A 9,843-nucleotide genomic window follows, 5' to 3' on the forward strand; every position below is an offset into this window, starting at 1 on the left:
CAGTGGGGTATTGGGGGACATGTGGCACTGGGTAGACAGGGAGGGTCTGGGTAGCCGTGGGGCACCTATTGGTAGGCTGCTCCCACTGGGATGGGATGGGATGGGATAGAAGGAGAAGGAGAAGGAGAAGGAGAAGGAGAAGGAGAAGGAGAAGGAGAAGGAGAAAAAGGTTTGCTGCCTTCAGGGTGTTTTTTCATGATAGATTTGCAGAGAGCAAAGGCAGGTGCCCAGAGCCAGGATGCTGTTATTGGGGTGAAATTTGCAGAAGACTTCTATAGTTTTTCCACCATCGATGTTCCCCACTCACCACACTGACTAATACTTGCATAGGAAATAACCAGAAGTGAAAGCAGCTCCTCCACTTCTCTTGAACACAGCCTCGGTGCCTCACAATTTTGGAAACTGTCACAGGGGAAAATTAATAATTGGGGTGAAGGATGTGATTCTAATGATGATTTCATTATTTTCCAGGCTTTCAGAAACGAGCTGCAGGGCTGGGGCTTGCTCACCTCTCACTTTCAAACATGGCCCTGGCAGGCGAGTGGGCTGGGGGAGCCACCCCTAACTTCATAGAATCATAGAATCGTTAAGATTGGAAAGATCTCTAAGATCATAAGTCAAACCATTAACCTAACACTACTGTGATGGTCAAATTGGGATGGCCAAGGAGAGGGTTCTGAACTGGGGCAGACAGGGCTGACCCTGGGTGGGTGGCTCAATCCAGCCTGTCCTGGGTCTTCTTTTCCAGTCTCCTCCTGGCACTGCAGCACCATTCCTTTCTCATGAGCTGCTGGCCCTGCTTGGGCTGCAAGAGCAAGGCTGGGAACTGCACCTACCTTGTCACCTCTCTATGCCACCTGACCAGAGGCCACCGCGCTGCCTGGATGGGTGGCAAAGGGAGTGCTCTCCACCATGTGCAAGGGTGTAGGTGGGTTTTGAGGTGGACATCACCTCTTCTTTCACAATTTTCTGCATTCCCACTCAAAAAACCCTCACTAAACTAAACTAAAATGAACTTCAGGAAATATGGAAGCTTATAGCAAGGAGGCTTTTCTGCCTTGAGGTTTTGTGACCCTAAATGCTGACACCAGGCATCTGGGCCAGGTTGGGGAAGGCTTGTTTGGCACTTGCCACATGTCTTGATTTCTAAAGGCAGAAGATGTGATGGGTATCACTGCCAAGATCACGACTTTTCAAGGCAGGGATCAGCAGGAAAAACTGGCTCATCCTCCCCGCCCCATGCAGCAGCATCAGAGGGCTCTGATTAAAATCATAGCATGAATTGCTCAAACTTTCCAATGCACGTTTGAAATGGGTGTAAGCCGGTACCCGAGGCGGGGAGGCTGCCACGTCCACGAGAAACCAACAATGGCTAGATGCCCTTTTTTCTGAGAAAAAAAAACTACAAGTGATGAAAAGAATAAAAGAAAAGATCAACCTCGCTGTTAGGAAGCCGCTGCAGAGGAAAGCGAGGTGAGCAGCGGTGCTGTGCCCCAGCCCAGCATGTGCCCCAGGTGTCAGCATCATAGAGGAGCCCAGCCCCAGTCCCACAGCAGCCACCAGGCTTCAGGAAGGCTTTGCACACTGCCTGCACCCTGCCAGACCAACATAGCTCCTGCTGGCTCTTTCGCCAGGTTCTCCAGCACCAAGAAAAACAGCCTGGCTCAAACCATGCTGCTGCACCCCGTCATGCTGGTAAATCCCCTCCAGCCCAATGGGGTGGATGGTACGCCTTGGGGGTTTGCTGAGGGGTCACTTTATGTGAGCTTGAATATAGTGAATTCCATGGGACAATCCTTTGCTATTTGGCCACCAAAAGTGCAAAAGAAGGTCTAAAAAGGAAGGAGAAAGAGGAACAAGTGAGAAAACAGTTTGTTCTTTAAAACTAAGAGAGAGTAACTTCAGCAAGCACATCACACCACTTCATAGGAGCACAAATGTCCTTTTTTTCCCCAACAAGAAGGTGGCCCACTGAGTCGGTGAGAGTCCCACCAACACAGCTGGGATGCAGAGGAGGTTCTAGTCTCCTGCAGCCATCACTGTCAGGGCACACAGCTATCACCAGAGTCAAAGGGTAGAGGGTCAGACCCAACATGGCTTACAAGTATCTGGGGTATCTAAGGAGCACTGAAAATTTGGAAGATGAAAAAGAGCCATGATCAAACACCACAGATGAGCTGACTGGAGTCCAGAGCTAAATGACTGTGAAGTCCAGGGAAAGTAAAGCTTCCCAAATGAAATGAGGAACACAAGTTACCCCAAAAAGATGCTCAGGAAGAGAAACCCACAGGTTCCAAAGATCCTTCCCCTAACAGTTTAACTGAATTCACATCTGTGGGTCTGACCCAGGCGGGAGGTGAACGGCTTGGGCAAGAAGAGGAAACAGTTAATAGTGTTTGCAGATAAACACGGAAGAGTGTTGAGGTCTTTCAGATACTTCTTGGAAATTAGGAAGGTCTCTGCAAATTATTTGCATGAGGAACAGCACCTGACCCTGTGGGGACAGGCAGCAGCCCGTGGGTGTGAGTAAGCAGCGGTAGGCAGTGAGTAAGCGGAGAGACGGAACAGAGGCACGAAAATGTTCCTTTAGCAAGCGGAAACCTACAGGGCCTGGGCAGAGCAATGGTAACTGTGATGGGAAGGTGCCACAAGGGTATGGCATGGGGCCACCATCACCTTCAGCATGGCAGTGCGGTGCTGATCCTACTGGCGGGCAGAGCCTGGTGGTACTAAGGACTCTGACGGTCCATCTCTAGCAAGTGGTGCTGCTAAAGTCTGTAGAAATTGGGAGCTGCTGCTGCTCGGGATCCCATCAACCCATCTGTGCTCAGACCAGTTTGGGGCAGGACCAGGCACCAGTCGGGATATGCCAGTGCATCCCAAGCAAAACTGCAGCAGCTGTACCCTCTGCCTCCCAGGGCACCTCTTGTACCCAAGGGGCACCTCCAGTCATTCCCAGCCCTGTCACAAGTGATGGCCCCCTCCAGCACCTCAATCCTGGCAGCAGCACGCTCTGCACCAGCACGCTCTGTGCCCTCACACTGTTTCCATTCGGAGCTGGGTGAAGCGCACAGGGACCTTTCTCAGCCGCGTCACTCACTGTACGCAGGAAGGATCGTGGAGATCGCTGCATCGAGATAAACTGTGGGGTAAGCAGAATGTCAGCTCAGGAGGGGCTGCATCACATGCAGCCTTCCTTGGGACAGACAGCAGCTGCAGGCAGGGAAAAGAGCACAGGGCTATGATAAAGGAAGGATATCAGGGAGCAAGAATTTTAGGCGTTTCTGGAGGATTTAAGTTCCTGGAGGAAAGGAGCAAGGCTGGGACCTTCTCCCTGACGGCTGGGATGCATGGCCCAGAGGCAGGAAAAGAGTACAAGGCCTGGCAGCAACACACAGGCAAAAATCAGGGGAACAGGCTTTGCAAAGGCAACGAGTCCAGGCTATGTTCTCCTCCACCTGCACCCACTGTCCCTCAGCATCCAGGCCCTCCCAGTAAGGCTCCTGGGGCTGGGACACCATCACAGCCCCCATCCAGCTGAGGCCGGGATCTGGCAGGCATGTCTCTGGGCACAGGGACCTCTCTGCCCTGTTGACACCCACAGCTGCTCCAGCCCACTGAATCCTGGGTGAGGGTGCACATAGGGACTGCAGCTGCTGATTTGGGGCAGGATGGGGGCATCAGGGAAGCACCCAGAGAGGCCAGGCCATCTTACCTCATTCTCTCTCTATCAGACCTCCCACCTCACCCAGGCAGCAGCCTTATCAAACACTTCATTTACAGAATCACAGACTCATTTAGATTGGAAAAGACCTCTGAGATCATAGAGTCCAACCTATGACCGAACACCACAATGACAACTAGACCACAGCACCAAGTGCCAAGACCAGTCTTTCCTTAAACACTTCCAGAGACAGTGACTCCACCACCTCTCTGGGCAGCCCATTCCAAAGTTTAATCACCCTTTCTGTGAAGAAATTCCTCCTAATGTCCAACCTAAACCTCCTGTGGCACAGCTTAAGACTATGTCCTCTCGTCCTGTCACTAGTTGCCTGAGAGAAGAGCTTGACCCCCACCTGTCTACAACCTCCTCTCAGGGAGTTGTAGAGAGCAATAAGGTCACCTCTGAGCCTCCTTTTCTCCAGGTAGAACACCCCCATTGCCCTCAGCTGCTGCTCATGGGACCTCAGTGTCTTCCACAACAAAATTTTACCATTAATACAACTATTAAAATAGTTTACAATCACCACAGCAGTTATTTACCATTTATTTACCAATTACGTTATTGGGCAAGTTTTTTAATCGCAAAAATTAGTCGAAATAATTATTGGGGTTTTCGGTTTGTGGGGTTTTTTGGGGGGGTTGTTGTTGTTTGGTTTTGGGGGTTGGGGTTTTTTTGTTGTTGTTTTGGTTTGGTTGCCTTTTTTTTTTTTTAAGCAAGGGTAGGAAATACGCCCCGGTCGGTGGCTCCGCATCCCCCGATCCCGCTCCCCCCGAGCGCTGACGCGGCGCTGACGCGGCGGGGGCGGGCGGTGGGAGCGGCGGAAGCGGCGGGGGTTGTCCCGGTAACCCAACGCCGGGAAGGCTGCGGGGGCCGCGGCCATGGGCGAGCTGGGCCCGGACGATGGGGCCGGCAACACCTACAGCCTTCGGCCCGGCCTCCAGCACCGGTGAGCCGAGGGTGGGGGGGGCGGGGAGGGGGGGGGGGAGGGTGGGGGCCTTGGACTGGGGGGGGGGTGGCCCTGGGGATGTGGGAGCTGCGGTGGGACTGTCGGGGAGGGCTCCCTGGGCAGGAGGGGCTGTGGGGGTGTGTTGGGAATGGGGGAGCCCCGAGGGTTTGGGAGATGGGGGGCACTGGGCTCCCTGACCAACTTTGACATGCGCTCGGGTAGAGGATGCTGCTGGAGGGGCAACTTCCAAGAAGGCTGTTTTCGCACCTTTTCATGGGTGTTTAGCTTTTGGCAGGGCTGGTAAAGTATCTCCATCTTAGCACGGTTTTTTTCCCCCGTGGTTTTTGATTTGTCATTCTTTCTTAAGTGTGTGAAAGCTACATTTTCCCAAGTGGGGTTGTGTATGTTTCTACATGTTGTGTGAACTTTTGGGGCTTTCTGTTGCTGCTTTTTTTTCTCTGATAGATTTAAATCGTCCTCAGTAAAAGAATGCATCCATGCGATACTGAAGGAGAAGCTGGCCAATGTACAGTACAACCCAGAGGAAATGCCTGAGCTTACAAAGTCCTTATCAGAGACAATAAAAGACAGACTGAAAGGTAAGGAGGTCTGCTGAGGAAGTAATTTCTCTTCTTACCGTGTCGTCTCCCTTTTGACAAAATCTCTCTTTCCTCTTTTGTTCTTGAAACCTATGCCTTCCCTGTTGACTGACTCGAGTCTACTGTTATGAAACAATCTGTCCTATATATACATTCCTCGCCTGCGGAACTGAAGATCTAATTCAAGCAGACAGGATCTGTTTTCATGTAGCTTGGCTAGTGTGGGATGTCAGGAGGGGCTGCAGAGGTAAAGAAGGGCACTGGAAAGAAGAAAGGAGTGATGCTTCATTGCTTCTTGCTTCCATAAAAAGAACCATTCCTGCTTTTTTTCTGCTGCAAGTTAGATCAGAGTTGGGTCAGAGTGGAATAGCAGGGAGATCAGAATAAGGCTCAGAGGGTGCAGGGAAGGGGGAGAGAGGAGCAGTCAGACAAGGAGGGGTGTGACTATAGCCTTACAGCACTGGAAGAAGGTTGTGGTGGTGCTGCACAGGATACCCTCCAATATTTTTGAGTTCAAGAAGGAAACTGCAAGCTCCAGCAGGTGTTTCCTGAGTTCTGTGCTGGGACAAGTACATGGATGTGTGTGCTGGCACAGCCACTTTTTTTTTTTGCTTTCCTCCTGGGGCAGGCTGGTGCTCCATCTGCTGGTCTGGCCTGACGCAGTGGCATGGCCGGACTGTCACCCTCAGCAGGTGCCACGGATTGATGCTTCTCCCAGATTTGCACATCTGCTTTAAAGCCAGCAGCAGCTGTACGCCCAGCACGTGTTGATGCCGAGCTCATATGCACAGGACTTGGCTGTACTAGTGTGTAAACACAGTTGCAGCAGCCTGAAGCAAGGCTGGCCCCGTGTGGCCGCTGTATCAGCTGGTATCTCTGATAAGCACTGACGTGGTGGATGTTATAACAGACCCAGCCTGTTGTGTTCAATCCTCCAGTGGAAACAATGCGCCGGAGTCTTCCTGGGACACTGCTTTGTCGAAGACAGGCATTAGCATCCATATTTGATTTTAAACATGCTTGTTCTGATTTGGCTTCTGGAACGTTGCCATGGCCTGATTGGATCTGGTCTGTGCCCCGGAGGTGTTTCTTTGCTATTGTAAAACAATTGCATATCTCTGCAGACACATAACACAGACCCACATATGCTTTTATGGGGCCTTTTATCCCTCTCAGAAGCAAAGGAAACACCTGTGTGGCAGAAGAATCTCTACAATACCTTTGCATCAGAACAGTTTTAAAATAAGGCAATTTTTTTCAATTTGCATTTTTTTTCCACAGCAGCCTTATTTACGTTCCTTCCATATGGTCAGCTCTTGAAAGTTGTCAAAGCAGAATGCTGACATATAGTGTGGCTGCTCAGGGGTGTCTTCTGCCTTAGATGCATCTTTTGATAGAGGCCAACTACTCTGTTCACCCTTTAGCTCCAGTAAAACCATGGTACTCCATGCTAGGAAAATGAAGCCACAAGGCAATCTGTCCACTTGGCTACTTGCATGGGCTTGTAAAGGACACTTGCTTTGTAGCCAGAAATCTTTAGCATTTAGGGTCCTGTTATGGGCTCATATTTTAAACAAATTGTTGCTCTCACTATTATTTTTTTCTCTGTCTCCAGAGGAGGGATTTGACAGGTACAAAATGGTGGTGCAGGTTGTGATTGGAGAACAGAGAGGAGAAGGAGTGAAGTAAGTTTTCTAATTGTCTTTCTATCATGTTTGTTGGGTTTGGGTGTGGTTTATTCCTTTGGAAGCTGCTTCCAGCTTTGCTAGGTACAAAGATCTCTCTGCAGATGATAAAGTGTAAAGGACTTTCTTTTCTCTTTAAGTGGCACTTGAGGGCTTAGGCTGTGGCTGATTAAATTAGCCAGTGATAATGGGCTCTGTGGTGGTTCTTAGCAACCTGAAATGCTGAGAAGCATTGGTGAGGAGTGTTGCAGAAGCATTTTATTTTGTATTCATGATGAACTAGGGCACAGACCCCATCCCTTCCCAAGGTCCTGCTGGAGCAAAAGAACCAGGGTAACTCACTTCTGTCTAAAGTCAGATTTCCATAAGCACTTCATTTACATTTAATCATCCCAGGTAGGCATTTTTCAGAAGTTTAAATATTAATAATCCCCCTGCACTACTGTCCTGGGAACCGAGCCAAATTCCCATGTGGGTGCTGAGCACTTGCAGTCAGCTCCAGATGCCTGCAGTGAGACAAAAGAATTCCTCTTGGCTGCAGTAGTGGGCTGTAGCTTTCCATTATTACTACTGGGTAGGGAGAAGACGAAAGAGAACAGCCCACAAGGTTTATGTGCTTTATCTGCCGGACTTATCTTTATTATTGTTCCTGGTACTCCAGCAGAAGATAAGTGCAGCAGAGCTGCCTTAGTGTTTTGAGGGTCAGAGAGAAATATTTGTACCTGCTGCTCAGGCTTTTGTCAGGAATGTCCAGCTGCAGGCAGACTGCTCCAGAAGCACCGTACCAGGGTGAACAGTTCAGTGAGGTGGAAATGTGAAGCCCAACAACACAGGCTGACAGGGCAGCCTGTGGGGAAATTCTCTGGTTTGCAACAGACAGGAGGCAATATTGATGAATGGTCACCAACATCCTTAATGCAAAATACTGGGTAACCAGGGTGTTCCAGAGGCAGAGTGGAATACCGTACAGCAAAAACCAAAAAACCGGGATAATCTTGAGGGCTAAGGTAATAGAAGAGATTAAATTCAGCAATCTTAGAACAGTAAGTCATACATGTAGGGACTGGGAACAACATGGTGTGCCACAAAGAGGAATCCCATCAGCTGAGACTGACTGGGGCAGGCAGGGACTGGGACACTTGCAGCAAAGAAGGGGGAATGTCAGTGACATCAGACAAGGCAGCAGCGAGGTCTCATCTGTAATACCCTGTTATGGTCCGGTTACTTGTCCTCAGGGTGAGGCTTGGACTGAAGCAGGTGTAGAAGTCCAGCAGGATGTTCAGGGAACAGAAGGTATAGATACAAAAAGACTAGAAGAGCTTAGCTCGTGGTCTAGTAACACGGCATCTGCCAAGGAATACGATCGCTTCCTATAAATAAGTTGGGAGTATGTACCATGAGGGTGCAGGAGGTGAAGGACAAGGACAAATAAGCTAAATCAGTCACCAATATACATAGGCCAGAAGTCAAAGATTCTTACACACCATACCAGTGAGGTTCGAGCCCTGCTGCACAGTGGAGGTAGCAGGGTTGATACGTGATGAGCTTGAAGATGGAGCTTGAGCCACATACAGAGGGGATTAAAGCATGTGGTATTCAGCAGTGGAGATTTAGGCTTGGGATTCAGGAGAACACTTCCCAATTCCTTTATCTTTAAAGAAAGCTCAGTTTGGTTTCCGAGGAAAGTATCTGTGATCACTTAGGTCCTCACACATGAACTCTGGGTAATGTCTCTGCTCTGGCTCCTTTGTTTAGCATGGCCGCGCGATGTTTCTGGGACGCTGACACTGACAGCTGTGCTCACGACGTGTTCATGAATGTAAGTACCAGCTGGATTCCCATGGGAAGTGTAAGGCTACTTGCTTTTGTATGAGAGCCAGAGAGACCTTAAGTATGGAGCAGAAAAAAACACAACCAGTAGAAGGAATGAACCAAGACTATGGAAACAGTATGATTTATGTCCTCATTCACATAACATACTTAGATATCCAACATAGTGAAACTTCTGTCCTGAGTAGGTCACACAGTACTGTACAGAAGTCATTATAGTCACGCCATTTTACAGGTGGGGAGAGGAAGCACAAGACGCAAAGTCTTCTCTGTGCTTTGCTGAACTGCAGTCATGGAGCATGGCTGAAATCCAGGACTGAGTAGAAGTCGAGGTTTTACTTCATTCTTTTTTTATTTTAAACTGGCACCCAGACACCTGTGGGAGTGTGGATGGAAGAAAGTGAGGCACTTCTGGCATTCAGATGCACTGACCCGGGTTACACCAAAAATGAGGTGAACAAAAGACAGAAAGTTGCTATATATTACAGAGTAAGGTGATGCTCTGGTCTAAACGTTCCCTGAGGTTTTCCCATTCCACTAGGCTAGCAAAGAGCTTGCCTTGACTAACACGGAGCCTTTCTCTGTTTTCCCCAGGACAGCCTGTTTTGTGTGGTAGCTGCATTTGGCTGCTTCTACTATTGAAGGTGGCAAACATTGCACAGAGGGACAGAGTTGGAGGAGAAAGCTTTGCTTTGGGGTATTTTTTGTTAAAGTGCACTAAAGCATCATGTTCTTCCTTTAGTACCTAAGAAAATAACAGCTATACAAAGCACGTCCTACACCTGGTCTACACACTACAACATTCCTTATTCCTTGTGGAAATCAATAGAGCTTTAAGCAGAATATTATTATGTCCTTTATTTAAATGGCCCCTTGTTTTTTATGTAGTATGTTGGTTTTGTCCTAAAAGTGTATTGTTTCTAAGACAAACTAAACTTTTGTCTTGAAAGGGTTCTGTTACTTTCATTTTTATGAAATTAATTGAATATTTATAAGAAAAGAAACATAATAAATCTATGTATTTAATATTTCTTCTCCTGTGATATTTTCTTCCACTCT

General features: G+C 48.7%; 1 protein-coding gene across 2 annotated transcripts; it reads left to right on the forward strand.

Moving 5' to 3' along the window:
• Positions 1-4,539: 4,539 nt before the first annotated feature.
• On the forward strand, positions 4,540-9,810 carry TCTEX1D2 (Tctex1 domain containing 2). Of its 2 annotated transcripts, none has more exons than XM_027647647.1 (5): positions 4,540-4,670; positions 5,136-5,269; positions 6,885-6,954; positions 8,710-8,773; positions 9,379-9,810. In XM_027647647.1, exons 1-5 carry the CDS (start codon positions 4,603-4,605, stop codon positions 9,424-9,426), a joined length of 384 nt encoding a protein of 127 aa, XP_027503448.1. In that variant the 5' UTR covers positions 4,540-4,602; the 3' UTR covers positions 9,427-9,810. The 2 variants fall into 2 exon arrangements, with proteins under 2 accessions (XP_027503448.1, XP_027503447.1); XM_027647646.1 differs by lacking the exon at positions 9,379-9,810 and adding an exon at positions 9,157-9,372.
• Positions 9,811-9,843: the final 33 nt, after the last annotated feature.

The sequence above is a fragment of the Corapipo altera genome, unplaced genomic scaffold, assembly GCF_003945725.1.
Source record: "Corapipo altera isolate COAL_440 unplaced genomic scaffold, ASM394572v1 113, whole genome shotgun sequence".
Lineage (NCBI taxonomy): Eukaryota > Metazoa > Chordata > Aves > Passeriformes > Pipridae > Corapipo > Corapipo altera.